The sequence below is a fragment of the Tupaia chinensis genome, unplaced genomic scaffold, assembly GCF_000334495.1.
Source record: "Tupaia chinensis unplaced genomic scaffold, TupChi_1.0 Scaffold000350_1, whole genome shotgun sequence".
Lineage (NCBI taxonomy): Eukaryota > Metazoa > Chordata > Mammalia > Scandentia > Tupaiidae > Tupaia > Tupaia belangeri.
This window is the reverse complement of record NW_006159844.1, coordinates 9,997,179-10,022,841: the sequence shown is the minus strand read 5'-3', so window position 1 is coordinate 10,022,841 and position 25,663 is coordinate 9,997,179. Positions and strand designations below refer to the sequence as shown.

Genomic DNA, 25,663 nt, shown 5'->3' with positions numbered 1-25,663 from the left:
AGCTAAATATGGGACATATGCAGCATGGAATTTCATTTTTGTTAAGATGACAGCTTTTTTTTTTTTTCATCACACATTCTGATATTGATACTTGTTATTTTCATTTATATATAGGAATAGAAACGTAATTGTACAGTCTATGGATGATTCTGCTGGTGATGTTTTCACTTTCAAATGTAACATCCCTATAAAATGGCAAAAAAAAAAAAAAAAGGTGTTCAGATGTTCATCTGAAGTCTTTGTTTCCTGTGAAAATAATATATAAATAAGTAGGTGAAATACAAGAGATTATAGCGGAACTATACTGAGAATTTCCTTCAGTAGGAGATAAAAGACTTTGCTTACAAGGCAAACTAGGAAGACTGTGACTCTAATACAGAAAGCCATATAAAAATGTAGTGCCTTAAAACAAAATATAAGTTCTAACTTACATGTGTTAAATTAAAGTTATATAATTAGGACCTTATGCTCCACCAACAAACATTTTTTGACTATGTGCTTTGTGTCAGGCAGTGTGCTGCATGCTGTGTGCAAATAGACAAAAACAAATTTTAAGAAGTTATTACGGTTGTTAATAGTCCTATATGTGCTTTGAGACTGTAGCTGTTTTGTGGATTTCCTTTAACTTATGTATTTTTTTTCACAATTAGAAGTTTATTCTTACATTTTACTTTCTGACTTCAATCCTCACATATGTAAAACCAGAAAATGCCATTCAATTCCTGCCACCAAACTGGATTATGTAACCTGAAAAAACTGATCTTTTTACCTAAAAGCCCATAGTTTTATCTCATTCATAAAACTATACAAACATTGTCCTGCCATTAATTTATGAGTATACTCTAATAGGAGGTCAGAGATTAGAACTTATGGTCTGAGAAAATTTTGGTTAAAGTAATGGATGTATTAGTAATGTTTATTTAGTGGTGCTCTCTGTGTTATGGTAGGCCCTAAGATATTGTAGTAAACAAGATAGACAAGTCCTTTGTTCTTTTGAAGCATATATTGTAGTAAGGGTAAACAAGTCAGAAAATGTCAAGCATTTTAGTGATGCGAGAACAAGAATGGGGGATTGAAGCAATAGGGAATGGCTTGAGAATGCTACTCTAGAATAGGTGCTTAGAAAAATTACCTTTGATGAGGTATTGTTTGGGCTGAGACCTGCAGCACAAGCAGGATTCAGTTAGCAAAGCTCTGATAAGATCTAGTATATATTTTAGTGGAGAATGAATTGAGGACTGTAAACAGTAGTGAATTTTGGAAATAAATATTTACTTTTTTTGGAAATAAATATTTACTTTTAAGTGACATGTTTTTTTCTACTGTTAACTTTTGTTACACCATCTGCCTTTGGCTATAACTTTAATATTAATTAAAGAAATATTTTTCTGCTTGCTCTCTTGTTCTTCTATTTTTTTTTTTCGCTATAGGGCGCGTGCGCTCACCAGACAGACAGACAGACAGACAGACAGAGAGATAGAGACAGAAAGCAAGAAATCACCCCCCAGGGGGGATGGTCATGCCACAATCCCTTCTCCTCCATCCTCCTCTCGAGATCTTGGGCACACACGCACACATGCCCGGCATGAGTTTTAAGCCACCGGGTCCGGGACACAAACCACGGTCGACTACATGGGAGTCCAGCGACATAGCCATTACGCTAACTGCTGGTTCCCTTGCTCTCTTGTTCTTTTCACCAAAACTTCTTGACCATCCGAGTTTTGCTTTGTAAACATTTATTCACCTAAGCAGTCGTTAGCAAGAATATGGTGTATTTTTTTAATTCATGACACAGCATATTTGCATACATGTCAAAGTAGGGGGAGGTGGAGCACTCTCCATAGAATCTGGTTATGCTGCGTCCCCTTCCTGCCGCCCTCCAGCCCCTCAGATCTCAGGCACACTCGTGTACACGCCCAGTGCATTTCAGGCCAACTATGCCAGCAATTGAAACTGTGGTTGCCATGTCAGATCCAGATTGTCTTGAGCAGTGCATTACTGCTGTACCCCAGAGTTATTGCTTTTTATGCATAGATCTCAAAGTATTTCTCTTGGTATGTGGTATTATTGCCATTTTATGTATTCCCTTTAGGATAATTAGATTATAGCTACTTACATTGTCTTTTTCTGAAGTGGGATGCTAGAAAATTAATCTCTTCAAAAGATATGGCAGTTATCTACAGTCAGTGTTTTGGTGGAGAGTTAAAAAGAGTACACCAGTTTGCCACAGCTTGGCAGATACTTTCACTGAAATGTATTGATAGTCTAAGGATTTAGCGTCTTAGGTGATTAACTCTGGTCTAATAGACTACATTGTCAAATGTCCATTTGTTTTGAGTAGTCTGTGCTTTTAAACCATTTCTTAGGTAATTCTTAGATAACTTCTACTCCAAATAGGACTTTCTGAACTTGCTGGCTGCGGAGAATGACTTCTGGGATTACATAATTTGTAGACAACCTATTTTAATTACTCATAACCCACTTGCAGAGTCAAACTGAATTAAGTATTCTTTAGCATCAGATATCTAAGAAAAGGAAAAGAAGCCTACTTGTAAGGTATAATAGAGGTAGGAATGCATGGTGTGCTTTTTTTCCCTAATTCACCCACCTATGTGGAAGAGCTCTAATACCTGAATGTTCTAGCTGGATGTAGCTGCCAAGAATATGCTGTTGATCAGCTGTATGGAGCAAGGCTTGGTTGTTACTGGATCCTCATTTATGTTTTCCTTGGTTTTGTGGAGAAAGTTGAAAGAGATTGAATTACAGCTAAAGACATCACCTGAGGAGGTCCACAGTGTGAACACAAAGCTTAGCACTTGTGGGCAGTGTTAGCTTTTAACTGGAACTCTCCTTCAGGGTACTAATAATTCTTTGACTCACTGCTTTATCTTTCTTAGCAGAAGATAAGTTTTCAAAAGAAAGTAGAAACTCTCTTAACTAAACTCCACTTAATACACCAAATTAACTGATGTCCTTTATTTTCTCTGTAAAACGTAATGGCTGATGAGCACATTTTTGACATGCTGACCACTTGTAGCTGCTATGCCTGTTTTTTATGCCTGTACCCTTTTCTTTTGTCACAGGTTGGATTTTTTACTTATTAAAGAGCTATTTGCATTGGATACCAATCAATTTATGTCAATTGTATATGTATGAAAATAAAATTATTTCTCTAAAACGTAAGTTGCACATCTTAGAAGGACTCAGTGAAGATGTTGATTTAAGTATTGTTTGACTTCCCAAGGTTTGGGAGACATATGGACATTGAGATAGAAAAGCTCAAAATCCCCAAACATATCCAACCCAAAGAGGTCTTCACAGAGGCATATTGTAATTAAAATGTCATAGGTCAAAGGCCCAATCCTTCAGAAAAGATGGAGAAATAGTCTTTATCAGACAAGCAAAAACAGATTCACCACCACTAGATAGGCTTCATAGGAAGTCCTTATGGGAATATGACATCTGGAAACAAAAAGGTGATGATAACCATCATAAAAACACATGAAGTTACAAAACTCATTGGTAGACTAGATACACAAATGAGAAACAGAAAGGAAACAAGTTTTATTACTACAAAAATGTCACTAAACAACAATGATACACAATAAAAAAGGAAGAAAGAATACACAAAACAATGAGGAGACACCTAACAAAATAGCAAGTTGTCACCTCTCACTGATAACCCTGAATGTAAACAGATTAAATTCCCTATTTAAAAGACAGACATTGGTTGAATGGATTTACAAAAAAAAAAAAAAAAAAAAAGCCCTAACTACATACTCCCTACAAGAAATGCACTTCATCTATAAAAATACACACAGATTGAAAGTGGTTTGGAAAGAGAGCTTTCATGCAAACAGAAACCAAAAGCAAGCAAGAATGCTATAGTAGTATCAGATAAAATAGACTTCAAGTGGGCCAGCAAGTGACATGGAAGTTGAGATGATGGATCCCATATAGCTAACTGCACAGCTCGTAGTAGCTTAAAAAATCATGCCAGGCATGTGTGCGTGCGTGCCCAAAATCCCTAGCGGAGGCTGGTGGAGGAGGGACTGCAGCATAGCCATCCCTCCTAGGGAGTAATTTCTCACTTTCCTTCTTTTCTGTTTCTTGTGATTATGCACGCCCTACCACAAAACTAGAAAGAAAAAAAAAGACTTCAAGGGAAAAGAACAACAAAAAGATTAAGACCATTATATAATGAAAGGATCAATTAAGCAAGACGATATAATAATTGTGAGTATATTCAGGGACTTTAGAAAGTTCATGGAAAAGTGGAATTAAAGCACAAATTTATTTTGAGGCAAAATTTTTTAAATTTATGAATTTTAACTTTTCATAATATACATTTCCCAAGAACTTTTTGAAACCTCTTCATGCTTGTATCAAAATGAGAGCATCCAGGGACCCAGCAGTTAGCGTAATGGCTATGTCCCTGGACTCCCGTGTAGTCGACCGTGGTTCGCGTCCCGGACCCGGTGGCTTAAAACTCACGCCGGGTGTGTGTGTGTGTGTGTGTGCGCCCAAGATCCTGAGAGGAGAATGGAGGAGAAAGGATTGCAGCATGGCTATCCCCCCGGGGGTGATTTCTCGCTGTCTGTCTCTCTCTCTCTGTCTGGCGAACACATGCGCCCTATAGCAAAAACCTCTCAAAAGAAAAAAAAAAATGAGAGCACCCAAATATGTGTGATAAATATTACTAGAGCTAAGGTGGTAGAGTCCCCAGTATAATAATAATAGGTCATCTGAAAAGTCACAATGCATTTTTGCATAGGAAAATATGCCATGACTTTTCCAACAACCCAGTAGTTGGAAACTTTGACACCCCACTCTCGGCCTTGAATAGATCATCTGGATAGAAAATCAACAAAGATACATCAGACTTAAACTGCATGATAGACCAAATGGACCTAACAGGTATTTCATCCAAAAGCTATAGAATACACATTTTTCTTATCAGCACGTGGAATATTCTCCAGGATAGACCATATGTTAGATCATAAAACAAATCTCAAAAAAATGTAGACTAATTGGACCAAGTGGTGGCTCAGGGGTAATGTGACTTAAGTTACGTAGGAAAAGCCCCTGGGTTTGCATCCTAGGATCTCTCTGAGCATGCTGGCTGCATGCAGGCTTGTCTATTTCCATTCTATTTTCTGAAAGAGATGTAGAGAATGCATATAATTTCTTCTTTAATGGATTAGTAGAATTCACCAGTGAACTCATCTGGGTCTGATCTCTGTTTAGAAGAAGATTAATTATTGATTAATGTTTTAAATAGGTAAAGGCATATTAGATTATCTCTTTTTCCTTAGGTGAGTTTTGGTAGATTGTGTCTTTTAAGAAATTAGTTTTGTCTAGGTTATCAAGTTTACTCACAAAATGCCTTTAGTATCCTTTTAATGTGGGGTAATAGTGATTTCACCCCCAACAAGAAGTCAGTGGTGATTTCCTCTTTATCATTTCTGCTATTAGTAAATTATGCTATTAGTAAATTATGTCTTCTCTTCTTAGATTTCTTAATTTCTTATGTTATAACCTGGTTAGAGGTTTATCAGTTTAATTGATATTTTGAAAGAGCCAACTTTTGGTTTTATGATTTTTCTATTGAGATACTCTTTTTAATTTAATGGATTTCTGTTCTCATTTTTATATTTTCTTTTGCTTACCTTGGATGTAGTATGTTTTTTTTTTTAATTTATTCACTCATTTATTTTAATTTGACCAGAGAGAGAAAGAGAGAGAGAGATAAAGAGTGAGAAAGCAAGCCAACAGGTCCAGGACTCGAACCGTGGTCGGCCATGGGGGAATGTCCAGCGCCTTAACCACCATGCCACCTGCTGGTCCCAGTATGCTCCTCTTTTTTTAGGTATGTCTTAAGAGGTCAACATGTTAGTCGAACAAATTAAAACTTTGAGAGCCATAATAAAATAAGATTCCCAACATTAAATGCCACATAAATCTCTTTTCTACAGAGTTAGTGTAGGTAGAGCAATTTTCAGTATTTTATAAGAAAGTAGCTTCTATCTATGTTTTAATACCTGTCATCTATAAAAATCACATTACATTTAAAAAATTTTTAGATAGCTCACCTTAGTCAGAATTTAAATATTTTTGCACAATTTGTAGAATATATTTGTAGATTTTAAAAGGTTTTTTTATTCTAGGGGCCAGCAGGTGGCATGGTGGTTAGGGCAGCTGGACTCCCACACAGCTGACTGCAGTTCGAGTGCCAGACCTGGCAGCTTGCATTCACGCTTTCCTTCTCTCTTTCTCTGGTCAATCTCAAAAATAAATAAATTAAATTAAATAATGACAATGAATAAAATTAAATAATTCTTTAAAGGTTTTTTAATTCTAAACAGATTTAATGTAGTTTTCACAAATAACACATACAATGAAAATAATATAATAAAAATTCAAAATAGTTGCTGTGTAATTACGCTATTCTCAAATTTTAATTTTCTGACAACAGGGTTAAAAAAAGGATAATTAAGTTGAAAAATTTCTCTCAGGAGTTTTTTTGTTTCGTTTTTGCTCTAAGCAAAACATTCCTTAAGGTCACATTACAAGAAAACATTACTCATACTGGGTGCTATCTAAAGTAAATTGATTGATGAAGTTATGTGTTTACAATCAATCACACTCATCAATTTCATGTAAGTATTTTGTGTAGAAACCCAGGGCATAACATTAAAATATAATTCAGTAAGAATAGTTCTTTGAGTTACTGAGTTAAAGGCTAAGTTTATAGCTGTCTAATAGTTCTAGTGATACTTAAACTGAAGACTAAATTTTTAGTATCTAGAGTAGAAAATTGTTTTTAATAAAAATTTATTTATTTACATTTAATCACATCTTTACAGTGTGCAGCATTTCTTTTTCCAGCACAAATACTATGTATGTCAGTCAAGCCAAAGATAATACTCTGTAACCTGTCAGCAAATAGCTTCTCAATTTTTGTCAATTAAGCATATTTTTACTTTTTTTTCTTCCCCTTTCCCTTTGCTCTCTTCCATACTAAACTTTTTTCCCACACTTTATTGATTCACAAAATACCTTCAACTAAAAACATGAACAAAGCTAGAATCTAGTGACAAGTGTGCTGTAATTTTCTTCTGAAACTTTTTAAAATTAATTCATTTACATTCATTCCCTGAGCATCGTCACAACATACAAAATGTGATTTCCCATCCAGAATATACTGCATAGTGGCTTAATTATACATGTTATCGCTAATTTTCCATTTCTAGTTTCATATATGTATATGTGTGTGTGTTTATACATATATATTTTACCCTTATTTCTCACCCTCTGCCATTTCCCACCCTCCTCCCACACTATCTCAGGTATCTACAGCTGTTTTCCATTCCTTTCCCCCCTACATTTTATTGATTCACAAAATTTCTTAAATCTACTTTCAGTAACAAGTTCAACTAGTATATACATATCTATGAATACATACTGCATATTTTTAAAAGAATCTTTAATATTGTTTTTCGACTGGGTTTTTGACAGGAGTTAGCTAATAATAAAGTTGAGGTTATACATTCTGATTTGAGCATGAACTGTGGAAATTCAATATTGGTTGAGAGAAAGATATATGTTTTTGGAAACAAGACAAAGGAAAGTTGATAATCTGCTTTAGAAATTGAAGATTCTATCCAGATTCCTTATTTGACAGTACACTGTTCCATCTCTGCACAGAAGTGAGGTAAAAGTAAGGTAGAAGGTTGGATTTTATTCAAGATTTCTAAGTCACTCTAGAATATGAGCAAGTAAATACTCCGAAGTAATTATCTTTAGTCACCTATATTATAGAATGGGGGTGGCCAATCCATGGCCTATTAGGAACCGGGCCCCACAGCAGGAGATGAGTGGCAGAAAAGTGAGCAAAACTTCATGGGTATTTACAGCCCCTTCTCATTGCTTGCATTAAGGTCTGAGCTCTGCCTCGCATCAGATCAGTGGTTGCATTAGATGCTCATAGGAGCTCCTCGATGGGGCCTTCTATTAGTAGTTGTAAGAAAACAAGTTCAGGGCTCCCATTGATTCTGAATTATGGTGAATTGTACAATAAGTTGACAATAAATATAATGTACTTGAATTATCCCAAACCATCCCCCCAACTCCAGTCAATGGAAAAATTGCCTTCTATAAAACTGGTCCCTGGTGCCAAAAAGGTTGGGGACTGCTGTTATAAAACACTTTTAAGTGTAATTTCATAGAGCATCTTATTTTTGTGCACCATAATTTTCCATGCTGATAAACCCACACATACAGTGGCAAACTCACAAGTATGAATTGCAGCAAAGTCTACACCTAAGTAACTGAAAATAAACTAATCTGCCATTTTGTTGTATTATAAAAAGCAGTTGAGTTTTGGAGAATTTCAGTCAAATTGCAGGGCACTATGCATACTATGATGAATAAGCAGTCATGAATTTATAATGTAGTGGCACATACAGAGTATTCCTTATCTAAAATACTTGGGATCAGAAGTGTTTCAGATTTTGAATTTCGTTAGATTTTGCAATATTTGCATATACATAATGAGATGGGTTGGGAATGGGACCAAAGTCTACACACAAAATTCATTTATGTTTCGTGTACACTTTATATACATAGGCTGCAGGTAATTTTATATAAATTTTTAAATATAATATCAATATAAGATCCATCGAGCTAGCCCCATGACCTGGTGGTTAAGGGGAATTGGTTCCCACATGGCCAGCCATAATTCAAATCCCACTTCCAGCAGTTTGGGAAACACTCTAGGTATATGTCTTTGAGCACCCCGGATCCCAGCAGGATGTTGGAGAAGGGATTGTGGCTGATCATACCCATTGTAGGATATTTTTTCCTCCTCTGTTTCTGGCAAGAACATGCATCCTCTGGCTACCTTAAGAAAATACCACACACAAAAAAAAAAAAGCCCATCACATAAAGTCAGTGTAGAATTTTCCACTCATGGCATCTTGTCTGAGATCAAAATCTGGAATGTTTTGGATTCTGGATTTTCAGATTAGGTATTCCCAACTGATATGCTAGTTGGGATATTACCATTGCTATCCACCTGGGTAAAGGAATATCCAGACACAACCCTGAAAGACCATAGGAACTAAACATAAAAAAGGAAGAAAGGACAATAAAAGCTAAAGTATAAACAGTCTTCAATTTAGGTATAGGTTATAGTTTAAAAGTCTAGTTCGAAATTTATTGTAGTTTAGAATAGATATGCTTTCCTATAGATACTATAGGATAGGTTTCTGTCCCTCAAACCCTATTTAATTCATAAGGTGGAATATTCCTAACATGTTGCATTTTGTTTTTTAAGAGATTTTTGCTATAAGGCACTGAGCTGGCCAGAGACACAGAGAGAGAGAAAGTAAGAAATCACATGGAGAATGTCCACAATACCTTCTCCTCCATTTCCCTCTCAGGACTTTGGGTATGCATGCACATGTGCCCAGAGTCTCAAGCTTCTGGGTCCAGGACTTGAATTGCAGTCTTGGACATATGGGAGTCCAGCTCTTTAAACACCACGCCACCTGCTGGACCCCTTATGGTTGTACTGTGTAAAAGAAAGTTTGTCCTCTCCCTCTGAGAAGTACAGAGAAACATTGGGATTTGTTTTATTTACTTATTTTAGGTTTTTGCAGAAGCCACGTATACTTGCGAGAGAGAGACATAGAGAGGAAAAATAAGAAATCACCCTCCAAGGAGGATGGTCATGCCTCAGTCCCTTCTCCATTCCCCTCTTGAGATTTTGGGCACACACACAGGCACACCTGGCGTTATTTTCAAGATGCCAGGTCTTAGATTCAAATCATAGTTGACCATGTGGGAATATGATGCCTTAACCACCATGCCACCTGCTGGCCCACACTGAGATTTGTTTTTAAGTTTGTTTCTATCATGGGAGGAAAAAGAGACCAGCACTCTCCGTGAGGTCTCATGCCATGATCTTTCTCTCCAACTTTCCCAGCCAGGTGGGTTCATGAGTGCACACATGTGTACCATGTGTATACAGGTCAGCTGGGAAGTGAACCACAGTCTCACTTATGGCTTCCAGCATTGCAGAGCAGTGCACGGCCACTACACCACTGCAGTTGGGCCTGATGATAACTACCCTGAAATTTGGAGAAGAACACTAGAAAATTTTTTATCAGCTTCATCCCCTACTAAAGGAATTTTTGAGAAATTCATGGCTCTCAGAGTTATATTCACTGTATATAATCTGTACTCTATGTATAGTTCTTTTAGTTTTCTATACTGTCCCCCACTTATTCATTTATTCTTGGTATTTGTTGAAGCTATCAAAAATTTGTCTACGGTGTTTGCTGTTTTGTTTTCTATTTTTAATTTATTTTCTAAGTCACTTTTGTTATCCAGATTGTATTTTCTTTTGAGCCCATGTTGCATAAAATAATCAATCTCTGGAATTACAGAAGTTGCCTCTCTTCGTATTTTCTCTCATTTCAAGAATGTGGAAAAAAGACCTGTAGATGTTAGATTTATTGCCAAAATTACCTTTTCCCATATATACATAACTTACACATATTACCCAAAAAAGTACTAGTTGACAAATGTACTTTTTTTCATAAAAATACTTTATTAAAAAAGTGTTCCTTATTTTATACAAGAGTTAAAAAGTATTGCTTATTTTGCTCAAGCAATAAATTGTTCTTGAGAAAAATATAATTCTCCCCACTGTTTATCTGTGCCATACATGCATCAGAGTATGACCTGGATTTGAATCTCAACTCTCTACTACTTCTACTCTGGTAACCTTAATACATTTATGTTTCTGTGCATCTGTTTCTTCATTCTAAAATAAGGCTAATAATTCCTAACTCATCATATTATGTGGAGAATTAAATGAGATAAGAAAGTTAGAAGTTTTTAAACACTGTTCTCTGCTACCTGGAGCTGTATGCAAGCACTTAATGGGTCACTTGTATCTATTTTATGTTTAGGGCTCTGCAGAAGATTTGGTTTGAGAAAAAGGGTCCTGAGGTTCTCTGTTTAAAAACATTTGAAAGCTATAGCTGTAAGTAATGTGCTTTGTGCATGATAGATGCCAAATGGATGCTAGTTCTCTTACGCAGATTAGGAAATCTATACATATCTCCTCCTCGTTTTAGGTGGTGCTTTCTCATAATTAGTAATTTAAAAGGCTAAGTTATTTTGCTTAACAGTTTTATTGAGATATAACTCACATACCATTACAAGTGACATAAAGTATATAATTCATTGGTCTATAGTATATTCACAGTTGTTATAATAACCTCGCCATGGTCTAACTTTAGAATATTTTCATAACCTCTGAAAGAACCCCATTCCTATTACCCATCATGCTAAGTTGCTTTGGCACTCAATTTCCACGGCTTATTGGAAGTTGAAGTATAAATTAATTAACGTATCAAAAAGAGCAAAATGGATCTTGTGTCTGCATTATGTTATTTCACTGATTTATGTAGTATAGACATTTAATTTCATCATGGCATATAGTGTATATTTAATTTTATATATTAAATCACTAAAGACTAGATTCTTTACATGTTTGTTTCTAGAATTTTATTCATCTACTTTCATTACTTTAAAAAATGACCTCTTGGTCTGTATATGTCCAGGTTTAGCTTTGAAAGTCAGTTCAAATAGATTCAGTGCCATGTAACAATGTTTCCGTCAGTAAGGAGATGCGTGTACCATGTGGCTCACTAAGATGATGATAGACTATGCCCTATAGCCTGTGTGCACCCAGCTATCCCATCGAGGTTTGTGTAAGAACTCTGTGATGTTCCCACAGAGATGAAAGTTCTTAAAGGATTTCTGCAAATGTATCTCAGCCATGAAACAACTCATGACTGCATTTGTTAGGAGCCATGTGCTGTGTTATACTCCTAGGCATAAATAAATAATTTTCTGAGAGGTTATAGTTCTAGAAATATAACTCATAAACTAAGGACAGTAATACAATGTTATTGTTATTACGAAGAGACATATATATAAAGTGCTTATCTGACTGTGCACAGAGCCCCCAAAAATAAAGCAGACAACTCCGTAATGGAGTTGTAACCCTTTAATAAAGGTTTAATATCAGAGGGTAACTTACAAAACAAGAGACATGTTCTATGGAGGTTGATTCCTTTATTTATTTATTTATTTTTTTGTGTGAGAGAGAGATTTTTGTTATAGGGTGCATGTGTTCATTGGAGAGACAGAGAGACAGAGACACAAGCAAGAAATCATGCCCCGGGGGATGGCCATGCCACAGTTCCTTCTGTACTTTCCTCTCAGGCAAGGTTTTGGGCATGCACACACACGAACTAACTGGTCGTGAATTTTAAGCAGCCAAGTTCAGGACTTGAAGAGTCATCAACTATGTGGGAGTCTAGGGACATAACCATTACACCGTCTACTGGTCCCTGGAGGTTGATTCTTAATACTCAGCCACAGGCTTCACATCCTGCCCTCTCCCGCTCCCATGAGCTGGAACTTTTTATAAAAGAGTTTTAAAAAAAGGAAGAGTTGAATGGGAACAAAAAGATCAAAAGTCCATAGGATCAAAGGACCATATTTTCCCTATTGTTAAGGACAAGGGAAACAAGTTCCCTGCAAGGAAGTCATGACTCCTGGAGGGTAAAAATCCAAGCGCACTAACTACTGTACTATTAAGGCAGAGGAAGTGAATGATCTCAGGGGATCTGAATGACTGCCCCAGGTAAGAATGTCACTCAGCCAGAAACTGGCTCACGGCTAGTACTTAAGGACCTCAGGGTACCACAGAGAAGTGGAGTGGAGAGGAACAGAGAATAGTTGGGTTTACTCAGTGCTCTTGGTACACAGATAAGGGAATATATGAGTTCTGCCCAAGAAGAAAAAGAGTGGAGGGGCAGAAAGAGAAGAGTATATATTAAAGAATAAGGTACAGGAAATTGACAAAGGTGGACCTTTAAAATTGAGCAGAATTCACTCAACAGAAAATGGAGAAAGAATATATTCTATAAAAGCTAAGAAAATAACTTGAGCCTCTAAGCCTGGAGGATTTAAAGTATGCATGATATTTAATAAAAATTCAGTGAGTTTTATTCAATGTGGCTATAGGGAACTGAACTTTGCGAATACTGCTATAACAGAAAAAGTTGACTGGACTTGATTGTGAAGGGTCCCGAAAGTTTATTTGACACCTTATTTTATCACCTTTTTCCTTCCATTCCTGGCTTCACTCTATACAAAACAGCCTTTCCCAGTCTAATATTCACAGTAACAGATCCTAACACCATCATCCTAGCTCCCTAACACCATCATCCTAGTTCCCTAGGCATTTGCTTTGATTTCTTCCACAAATTAATGTCCTTTATCTTTTCCCGTTTTAATTATTAAATATCATCTCTTCCATTCCCACAGCCACCTCCATAGTCTTTTTCTTAGTAGCTCTTTATCTTTTGTCCAATTTTTGAATTTGTATTTAATTATTATACACCTCTATAGCATACAGTAATAGATTTTCTAAGCATGCACAGAGTGCATGTTAATCAGTGTGTTAAAAAATATTACCATATGTATCTTTTTCACAGATAACTTTACATTCTTGTGTCTGTTAAATATTGTTTTCTAAGCCTCTCCCTCCCACTCTCCTTTTCTCCATTTTCAATATTATTTCTAGAAGTTTCTTATTCCTACAACCTCACCTTAATCTATTTTAGTATTCAAAGAAGCTTTATACAGTACCTAAAATTGTTCCTATATCAGGGAGTCAGAATATGAATGTCCAGAGCTCACACTGCTCAGGAAATTCTTGTACTGGTTGATGTAGAATAGGTTATTCAATGAAAGGAAGAGGCAGAAGAATTAAGTGCAGTACCTTTTGTGTCAGAAAGGGGAGGGATAATAGAATATAGACTGTACTTATATTGCACAGACAACTAAAAAACTATAGAATAAATAAATATAGTAACAGGTGGAAATAGGGTGAAAGACAACTAGGGTGAGAAATGAGACTTCTCAGTGTAAACCTTTCTATGTATGTAGAGAGATTTTTGCTATGAGAGACAGACAGACAGAAAGTGAGATATCACCCTCCCACTTCCCCCAGAGAGGATGGCCATGCCACAGTCCCTTCTCCTCCATTCTCCTCTCTGGATTTGGGGCACGCATGCGCATGCACCCAGTGTGAGTTTCAAGCCTCTGGTTCTGGGACGTGAACCGCAGTTACCCCTGTGGGAGTCCAGCGATGTAACCATTATGCCGTTTGCTGATCCCTATCATTTTTATTTTGGAACTGCCTAAATATTTCTTGAAATTGGCCTTGTGTGCCACTGCAGGGGCTTGAGAGGACTCTGATTTCCTGTTGCCCCATGTATAAAATTCAGTCCTTAGTCTACTGTTCTGATGTCTCTGCTCTGTTATGCCTTGGCAAGATCTATTTAACTGAAAAGAACTATGTCCCGAAATCACTTTGAAAATTCAGATTTATAACTTCCTCCTTCTCAATTGCTGAACTGTTTATTTCATTCTGTCATCTTAATAATTACATACACAAGTAATATATTTATGTTTCATATTTATATATTCTTTGTTGGTATTGCTCAGTAAGTGTACTAATTTATGTGATGAATGGTTTCTACTCCCCCTTGCATTATTAATCCCTTTAACACAAAACATCTTTTTTTCTTTTGTATTATCTGAAGCATGATTTAGTAGATATTTGATAATGATAACCTTTATTTACTCTGGAGGATCCTACTATAATTTTTTTGTATAATTTTAAATTATTAAAGATGTTATATAGAAAAGTTTTACTACTTTTCTGTTTTTTAGAACTTCAAAGTGTGAAATAGGAAAATTAATTAGGAAAAGGGTTTTTTTTAATGAAAACAGTTAGGGTAAATTTCTCTCCAATTAAGGTGAAAATATATGAATTTTGCACACTAAGAAATTGGACATAATATGACCATCTAATGTTAGTTTGTGTGAAGTATAATTTTCTAGTTAGTAATTAAAGCAATAATTGAGAATTATGTGTCATGCAAAGTTAGTTGAATTTATAAGCCACATATGGTAAATATAGTCTGTTGGTAGTTTTTTTTTTTTAATATTATCTATGTAATCAAAAATAACACTAAGATTCTAATGAACAATTTATTTTAAAAATTAATCATAGAACACAGAAACTAAGCTAAGAGTTTCTAAGTATTTTTGTTAATGTATTTTCATATAATATTTATTTTGAAATAGGCAAGAAAACTGGATGTATATTTTGAATATGAAGAAAAAATAATGAGCAAAACTACTCTGGATAAATCTATTCTGGATATAATATCAGACCCTGATGGTATGTAGCATAAATATGAGGTAAATGTAAGTTTCACATCTCATAAATTCAGCTTTTTTTTTTTCTTTTTAATTTGCCAGAGAACACATGTACTCATCAGAATAGGGGGAAGGGAGAAAACACCCCCATATATACATGGGGCATGGTCATGCTGCAATCTCTTCTCCGCTACTTCTCTATCCTGTTAGGATTTTGGACACATGTGAATATGGATCTAGTTGTTTTTCAGGGCACTGAACCTGGGACTCAAACCTCTTGGTTGGCTCTATGGGACCTGACTGCCTTAAGCAGTAGGCCACATGGCTGGCCCCAATATTTTCAATTCAAATAAAATTGGAATAGAATTACTGTTTTTCTGATGATCGGTGTGCTTTCTGTTGAAAGTTTTTTCAATATAGTATTTCCTAATGTAGAACAATTTCTATTTTATTTCATTGAACTTTTGTTTGATAGTATTTTGGCACTTTTTATGTTCATTTATTTGTTTAATATGATCAATCTGAAGCTCAGTTTGTGCTGGTTTCAGAAGATTTGAAGGTATAACATTTAAAACAAGTGTCTCTAAGTGGTATGCTTTCTAAATTACTTTGGTTTTCACCTGAGAAATTTCACAAAAAGGTGTATCTGAAACTGAATTTTTTACATGTGTAGGGTTCCTTTTCTTTCTTTTTTTTTTTTTAAGAGAGAGTTTTTGTTATATAGTGCTTGTGCTCACCAGAGAAACAGACAAAAAGCGAGAAATCACCCCTGCTCCAGGAGGGATGACCATGCTGCAGTTCCTTCTCCATTCTCCTCTTGGGATTTTGGGCACGCACACACGTATCTGGCGTGAGGTCTAAGCTGCCAGGTCTGGGGACTTGCATCACATGGGAGTCCAACTACATAACCTTTATGCCATCTGCTGGTCCCAGGAATTCACCTTTAAAGGAACTCTGTCAATCCCTTTATATTTACCTAAATGTTTGTATGTCACATTTTTCTTAAAACAAGGTATAGTTACTTGTACTTAGAAAAATGTTCATCTAATTTTAACACTATAATAATTGTGAGCTTTACATTGGGTTTTAGCCTCTAAAATTCTCTGAACCAAGAGGCTTGTCAGTCTTTAGAATAGATTGATTGATTGCATATTTTGGCTATTGTAAATAGTGCTGAAATAGACATTGGAGTGAATATATCTCTATGATATACTGATTTCCTTTCCTTTCCGTTTATGTGTAGTCGTGGGATTGCTGGATCACAAGGCAGCTCTATTTCAGTTTTTTGAGAAATCTTTTTTTATTATTTTCAAAAATGATTACATTGGGAACCAGCAGTTAGCGTAATGGCTATGTCGCTGGACTCCCACGTAGTCGACCGCGGTTCGTGTCCCGGACCCGGTGGCTTAAAACTCACGCCGGGCGCGTGTGCGTGCGTGCCCAAGATCCCGAGAGGAGAATGGAGGAGAAGGGATTGCGGTGTGACCATCCCCCCTGGGAGGTGATTTCTCGCTTTCTGTCTCTATGTCTCTCTCTGTCTGTCTGGCGAGCGCACGCGCCCTACAGTGAAAATCTCTCCAAAAAAAAAAGATTACATTTATTACATTCTCCCCAACAGTATAAAACAGTTCCCTGTTCTCCACATCTTTGTCAGCACTTATTGTCTTTTAACAATAGTCATTTTAACTGGGATCAGATTATATCTCCTTTTGTTTTAGATTCACATCCCCCTGATGATCAGTGATGTTAAACATTTACTCATACTTATTGGCCATTTGTATGACTTTCTTTGAGAGACATCTATTCAGATCATTTGCCCATTTTCTTATCAGATCTTTTTGTTGTTGCTGCATAGTTGTTTGAGTTCATATTTTTTGGTTATAAATACCAGGTTTTTTGAGTTATAGTTTTGGTGTAAATTTTAGACTTTATTCCAATTTGGAAAGTAATTTTAGAAAGTCCTGATTGTCGGGACCAGCACTTGGCATAATGACTGTGTCGCTGGACTCCCATGTAGTCGACTACAGTTCAAATCCCGGACCCAGTGGCTTAAACTCATGCCGGGGGCGTGTGTGTGCATGCCCAAGATCCCAAGAGGAGAATGGAGGAGAAGGGATTGTGTTGTGGCCATACCCCCTGGGGGTGATTTCTCGCTTTCTGTCTGTCTCTCTGTCTTTCTGGTGAGCACATGTGCCCTATAGCAAAAACCTCTCGAAAAAAAAAAGTCCTGATTGTCTTGTAACTAAAGATGCCATTCTAAAAACACCTAAGGAACTATAAGTATGCTTACACTTTTAAAAAATAGGTTTGTGGTGAGAACATAGCATTTTGAAGGTATATGTTTTACAATGAAAGAAATGTAAAAGGTTATAGTAAGTCCATCACTTCTGAGCTGTACCTTGTTATTTACAATAAATTTTGAGTAAAGTTGAAACACATAAGTGTGTTGATATAAAAGCAATCAGAGCTCGCTCTCTCTCTTTTCTTCCTTTCTCAATTTATTCCTGAAGACATTAAATGAGGCAGAGCAACGTCGGCATTTATGAAGAGTGGTGGTCTGCTGCCACTTCAGCGCAGAACAAGATGTTAGAACTTGAGCAGGATGACAAGGACATCCATGTATGGGGTAGAGGGAATGTTGGTAACCTGGCATGAGGAGTCAAAGGCCAAGATATGTGTGCAAAGTTTCCGCATGTGGGAGCAGTTCATCAAGGGTGAAGAGCCCTAACAGATGAGGAGGGGTGATCCTGAGCAGGGAAGCCCAGCCTGGGCCCACAGGATGTAGAAGTATGTCCTGGTGTGTGGATAGGTCCACGAGAGAGAATCAGAGCCCAAGTAAAGTGACATCCTTGTAGGCAAGGGGGTGGCAGCAGAGATGGGGTATTTGTTATATACAGGGAACTGTTTAACGAAATATATCAGATAAGATCGTTTCCTATTGTCAGAGAAGGAATTTAAAAATATAGAAAGAGAAAAGACTAGAATTAACCTGGTAGTGTTGCACTGAAATTCGGGTTTGGATGTGAAATTAGTGTTTTCACTATGTGTTCATCAGATATAGAAATAAGTGCAGATTTGTGTGGCTTACGTGTGTGTACACTGATAGCTGTTCTCTAGCTCTGCCAACTGAGAGGGCTGGGAGCTGCAGTAAACCACGGTAAAGATTTTGGCTTATAAATATAATTTTCCACTATAACTCTATGAAGAAGTTGTTGATTCCAGAACTGAGGTTAGAGAGAGAAAGTACAAAATGAGTCTGGAACGTTTTGTTGTGTCAGAAAGCAAGGGAACTCAAAATGCAATGGAATGTGTCAAAATGACCAAGAAGTCAACTTGAAAAGGCTCCTGATGTTGACAATAGGAGCAACAAAATCAATAATGAAAATAACAGGTTATCTCTGAATGAAATAGGAAGCAGTGAGTCTGTACAAACATAATAAATGAAATAAAATTAAGTTTTACAGGATATTTACACAGTTTGAAAGTATCACCCCACAAAATACCACTTAATTAACTTTATAATGGACATTTCTGATGAATACCCAATTAGCTAATTACAGAGAACATCATCAGTAATGAGACATACTAAGATAAAACAGTATACTACCCAGTGGGATTCAGTACAGTGAACACACTTTTGCAGAATTCTCAGTGATATTCTTGAAACAGGATCTAAGAGTTGGTTGCATATGTATCACATAGTAATAATATACCAGTGTTAATTTGCTCTCAAATTGTTCAGGAAGAAGAAAGCTCTTCCTGAAAACTTTTCTCTAATGTCCTAAATTATTTAGTGAGGGAATGCTGACTTTCACATAGAGAGCAGTCACAGGGCAGACTTAAAGGTGACAAGAGGTTCCAGGCTATGGCTAGGGACTCTGGAATAATGACCATCATAAAGGATACATTTCTGCTGTTTGAGTTTGACTCCTCTGGCTATGTCATTAAAAACATCAGGGTGCTCTCCAGCTCTTACTACCAGGTGACTTTTTAAAACTTTAGTAGAGGTTCTAGGGTGTTTATTAAACTGTAGCTATGTATAGTATTTTTCTCCTTGAAGGAGAGTAAAGAGAGAGGGAACTGTTCCTCTTTTTAAGCTAAATCAGTGCCTGGGGTTTGGGGGGGGAGACCTTCCTCTCCTGTCTTAGGAGGTCAGGGCAAGTCTCATTACTCGTTTCATGTTTTGTCCACTACTTAGTCGTAGTTGCAGTCGTAGTTGCAGCCGTAGTTGCATGAAATGTACAGTGGAACAGACTAAAATTAAAGTGTTCTGGCTCGAGCACCAAGAAGGGGAAGCCACAGGAGAGGGAAAGTGCCAGCAAGATTGCAGAAAGGAACGAGCTCAGGAAAGCAACCCCATAAAGTTGTTTATGAATTCCTGGCTCACCCCTGAACTGCACACGCACGATGAATCTGATCCTAAATCACATTGCAGAGACTGAGATGAACCAACTCCCAGTTCACAGATTGGCCAGTGGGTGGCGGAACAGATCCCTGTAGCACTGTTGAAGGTTTGAAAATACAATCAGTGAGGCTATCAGGCTAATCCCCTACTAAAACGAAAGGTATCAGCCTTCTCCTAGGATTTAAATAGAACCTTGAGTCTTGTAAACTAATACTCAGACTGTTCCATGTATATTTATGTGTGAATTTGAGAACCTATCCTGTGTTTTATCATTCTTTGTTATATTCATGGAATAAGGACAATTTGAGAATGAGTGTCTGGATTCCAAACCGTATTTTTAAAATAATGGTGTATTAGTCATTGTGTTTTGAAAAGAAAACCTACTTTTTTATAATAAAAAAACAGTTCTGAATTCTTGGGTCTTAGGTAATACTTTGGAGTGAGAGTAAGTGTTATTTGTTGAGACCAATGTTATCACTTCTATATCAAAGTGTACCTAGTAAAAGAAGGGACCATAAATTAGTTCTTCTGGACAGTCTTAGACTTTGGATACTAGGAGGAGGTCAAAGCTACTACAAGCAGGAACTTTGAAATTTTATGTTTTATCTTAACACTTGAGGCAAATATATAATAATGGTGTTTATTTTAATATAAAAGTGATTTTTTTCAAAACCTTATAATATCCTTCAAAAAAGGAGACAGAGAACTGTTACTTTAGGCTCAGCCAGACGGTGTATTTAATCAGCAAAGTTTCATAGGCCAGCACCTAGTGTAACCATACAGCTGGTTTCCCAGAACAGTCCCATTTCTTATACCAGCTGTTCTCATGTAATTGCTACCACAACAGCATGCTGTTACCATTTTGAAAGTATTCCTGTCTTAGAATTGTATGATTACCCTGTTTATATCCTTTTCTTTCTGAATTTGTGTCTAAATGGTAAATCGCAACATTATAGACAGTTTGGAAGATAGAATGGAGAGGCTTCCATAATCCAACCCTCTAATGCTAATTTAATTGTTCAAGAACTGTATTTTGTTTTGTCACATTTGTATATGCCTTAAATCTTAGTGTACTTCTCAATACTGACTGCAATTTGTAATAACCACAATTATGGGAGTCTTTTTTAAAATCTCTTTTTCTCTATGTAGCAGGAACTCCGGAGGATAAAATGAGGCTGTTTCTTATCTATTACATAAGCACACAGCAAGCACCTTCTGAGGTATGTCCTCCATTCATTTATTGGGAGTAAGAGAGAAAACTTGACTGCAGTTTAAATTTCAAAAATAGAAGTAAATAGCACCGTGACCAAATATTTACTTCATTCCTTTCTTTAAAAGAAAAACAATTTGTTAAGGCTGTTTCGATTTATTGCTGAGCTTTATAGCAGTATTTGTTGTCCCTAGGGAAAACTACCCAATCATGAGCTGTCTGACCACTTTTAAGTTGTTGAAATATGAACTGAATTCAAATGACCAGAATTTTTATTTCTGAAATATAACTATTCTAAACTATTAACCAGGTTTGCCATGCTTTTTAAAAGGTTAGTTTTATTATTTTAAAACTGATGTCTAATATAGAAAATATTATTTGTTGGCTGTTCTGTAATGAAAAAGAAATTTGGGGGTCAGATTTTTCTGAGTTAGAGATTAGACTCTTTGCCATAGGGCGGGCGACACCACATCCCGAGAGTAGACTCTTTTTTAATGTTTATTTAGCATTGTTTTACTGGATGAGCAGTAAGTATAGGAACCTCAGAGATGACATCTAGACTGATACAGGTATTGGAAACTCTTCCTTTTTTTTTTTTTATAAATACCTGGTAAATTGTGAGACTTTTTGTTGGTCAAAACTCTGGCATATGGGACCAGCAGTTAGCGTAATGGCTATGTCACTGGACTCCCATGTAGTTGACCGTGGTTCCCGTCCCAGACCCGGTGGCTTAAAACTCACGCCGGGCTCGTGTGCGTGCATGCCCAAGATCCCGAGAGGAGAATGGAGAAGGGATTGCAGCGTGGCCATCCCCGCTGGGGGGTGATTTTTCGCTTTCTGTCTGTCTCTCTCTGTCTGGCGAGCGCACGCACCCTATAGTAAGAAAAAAAAACAAACCTCTCCCCCCCAAAAAAATTTCTGGCATAGTAAAACAGCAGACTGACCCCAATGTGTACCATTCTGCTTTATTTTGAAAATACATCTCTTCACTTTTATTTTAATTCAGTAAGAAAATAAGGTTTTATTTTAAAAATTATTAATGACAATTTAATTATCTCTTTGAGTATTCTTTTTTTGTTAAAAGAAGTATTTATTTTACTTATCATTGTTATATTTTAATTTGACCAGAGCAGAGGAGGGAGGGAGGATGTGAACACAAGAAAATAAGAAAGTAAGCCAGTGGGTCCAGGACTTGAACCATGGTCAGCCATGTGAGTGGGGGTTCAGTGCTTCCAACCACCATGCCACCTGCCAACCACGTATCTTTGAGGATTCTAATAGTCTAATTATAATATTTTCCTAAGAATTTGTGATTTTTTTCTGGACCAGCAGCTGGCATAATGATTATGTTGCTGGACTTCCACGTAGGCGACCGCAATTCAAGTCCTGGACCCAGTGGCTTGAAACTCACACTGGGCACAATGCACATGCTTGCGAGCCCAAAATCCCGAGAAGAGAAGGGAAGAGAGAGATTGCAGCATGGCCATCCCCCTTCGGGGTGATTTCTCTCTTTCTGTCTCTCTGGCAAGCACATGTGCCCTACAGCAAAAAATAATTCCCACAAGAAAAAAGCGATTTCTTTAAAGTCAGTATTCCCTTAATTTGACTACATTATTTTATTTTGGTTTGCTTTTGGTAAGGAGTATGCCTTTTCATAAATTTAGGTCATCATTAGAAGGCTTGAAGCAAATTATGAATACTAATGTCAAGTTAATACCCCCCAAAAATGCATAGTAGTAAAAATATTTGGTTGATAATGAGCTTATACATTTCTGCCTTGTAAAATTTGTATAGTGGAGTCACTATAATGAGAGGCTCTGGAATTAAAAAGGGTAAGGAAGAGAAAAAAAATTTTTTAAGTATAAGTTATCTCTTGTTCAGTACCTGAATCTGGACCTCTAGGGGGTGAGTATGAAACAGGACACCTGAATATGCAGTTCCCTTCAGTCAATGTCATTCCCCTTGTGTTTCTGGTTTTAATATATGCTTGTTCACCAGTTCATTTAGTGTTGGTCCCAAGGAAAGGCAGTCTATTTTCACAGTAGATGGAAACTAACTTTGTTGGGCTTACTGAGAGATGACACAAAATACTGTCCCCTATAGGAGACTTGGGAACCTGTCTGGTAATTTTCATCATACGTGATTTGTTCTCAGTTGCTCACTTGGGGGTGGGTATTCATTTAAAATATAATTCCACTTTTTTTGGGGTGCTAAGAATTTAAACTCAAGCCTTTCGTCTAACCTTTTGATTAATCACATAACAATCTTACAGGAAAGTAAAATATGTTGTCATATAGTTTTCTTCTTATTTCAGGCTGACTTGGAGCAGTATAAAAAAGCTTTAACTGATGCTGGATGCAACCTTACTCCCTTACAATATATCAAACAATGGAAGTAAGTTTTATTTTCTTTAATTCTTCTCACTTTAAGAGGGCACAGTTGATATTTCATTTCCAAGAAAATTCTAGTAAGAAAATTTAACAGTGCCTTGGTGATTGCTTTATATCCATTGCAATTAATATTTTCTTATCTGTGCCACTTTATCCACATCTTGAATATACATCAAATAGTAATAACTTTCTTTTTTTTTTTTTGGGGGGGGGATTAAATTACCATAAATATTAATAACTTTTTTTTTTTTTTTTTGGGGGGGGGAGGTTTTTGCTGTAGGGCATATGCGCTCGCCAGACAGAGAGAGACAGAAAGCGAGAAATCACCCCTCATGAGGGATGGCCACACCGCAATCCCTTCTCCTCCATTCTCCTCTTGGGATCTTGGGCACACACGCACACGCGCCTGGCATGAGTTTTAAGCCACTGGGTCCGGGACGTGAACTGCTGTCGACTACATGGGAGTCCAGTGACATAGCCATTATGCCAACTGCTAGTCCCAGTAATAGCTTTCTTTTTCAAACAGACTTTATACTTTTCCACAGATAAGGCAAGAAAGTCAAAGCCTGAAATGTTTTGGGTCAAATATCCCAAAAGCGTTGCAAAGAAATTTTTTTTTTTGGAGAGGTTTTTGCTACAGGATGCGTGTGTTCTCCAGAGAGACAGAGAGAGAGAGAGACAGAAAGCGAGAAATCACCCCCCATGGGGGATGACCATGCCACAATCCCTTCTCCTCTCAGGATCTTGGGCATGCATGGACACACGCCTGGTGTGAGTTTAAACCACTGGGTCCAGGACTTGAACTCCGGTCGACTACATGGGAGTTCAGCGACATAGCCATTATGTTAACTGCTGGTCCCCACAAAGAAATTTTAATTTCACTAATAATCAGAGAAATGCAGATAAATATAATATAGAAATTTAGGTACTGTTGTGCCACAGAGACAGGAAAATTAATTCGTACATTCATACACTGCTACTAAGAGTATAAATTATTATGTTGTTCTGAATGGCATAAAACAGGGCCATTCCCCCAACCTTGGGCTACAGACCAGTGTCAGTCCACGGCCTGTTGGAGGCCGGACCAGGCCTGTTGGGGCTGTTGAACTTCCTGACCTCATCTTCCTTTCCTGACCACCCAACAGGCGGTGGGAGAACAAGGAGGCTTCTTCTGTGTTTGCAGCCACTCCCCATCTTTGGCGTTGCCTGGGATCTGCCTCCTGTTGAATCAGTAGCAGTACTGGATTCTCATAGGAGCCAAATGATTTTTATGTGATTGTCTCACTGCATATTGCTTGCAGTGTAGTTAGTGGAAAGGGGTGTTTGGTGGATGTAGTGTGCTTGGGTCATCCCAAGACTAACCCCACCCCCAACCTCTTCTGGCTGTAGAGGGATTGTCTTCCATGACTGGGGAAGGTTGGAGACTGCTGGTACAAACAAAAATTTTAAATAGATTTGGGGCCAGCTGGTGGCATGGTGGTTAAGGCAGCTAAATTTCACATGGCTTACTGTACCATTTAAGTCTTGAACCTAAGAGCTTGAAAAACAAGCCAGGTGTGTGGAGGCGCCCGAAGTCCTAAGAGGAGAATGGAGGAAAAGGGATTGCAACACGGCCATCCTCCTCCAGGCAGAGATTTCTCACTTTCCTTCTCTCTCTTTCTCCAGTGAACACACATGCCCTATAGCAAATTAAAAAAAAAAAATCATTTATTAAAAAAATATAGCTTTGATCTGTGTGTCTACTCATAAAGATTTATCTCAAAGAATTAATTGGAATTATAAATCTTAAAATTAATTGTAATAATGATATTTTGAACACCAACGAAATGTCCAGTAATAGGAGGTAAATGAATTGTAACATTTCCAAGGGACTCATTAAAAATCATGTTGTAGAAAACTTACTTAAAGACATTGGAAAATGTTCATGTTATAGTGTAAAGTGAAAAACTAGCTTATAACACTATTGGTTGACTTGATAAGCACTTTCCTAAGACTGAACATAAGCAAGCCCCTACTGTCATCAAGTTTGTGTCACAGTAACAGTCACCAAAGAAGCAAATACTGTTTGCTCGTTATATTAGGTGTCATCAAAGAGTTTATGGAAATTTTGTATTATTGAAAAAAGTATCTATGAAGTTCGAACATTTTTGGCTCCAGAATAAACTTGTAATTTAATTCCATTTTCCACAGACTTTTTGAAGTTTTCTCAGAATATTAAAATGATGTTACCCGATTTAAGGATATTAAACTGAGTGATAAGATCTTAACTTGTTGAGGGACCAGCAGGTGGCATGGTGGTTAAAGCCCTGGACACTCCCATATGGCCAATCCCGGACCTGG

General features: G+C 37.0%; 1 protein-coding gene across 1 annotated transcript in view; it reads left to right on the top strand.

Moving 5' to 3' along the window:
* SCFD1 (sec1 family domain containing 1) overlaps positions 1-25,663 on the top strand; it is a 136,639-nt gene that overhangs the window by 65,405 nt on the left and 45,571 nt on the right. The window contains 3 exon segments of the mRNA XM_006152401.3: positions 15,244-15,340; positions 20,873-20,943; positions 23,248-23,327. Of these exon segments, the coding sequence (XP_006152463.1) occupies positions 15,244-15,340; positions 20,873-20,943; positions 23,248-23,327 (248 nt within the window).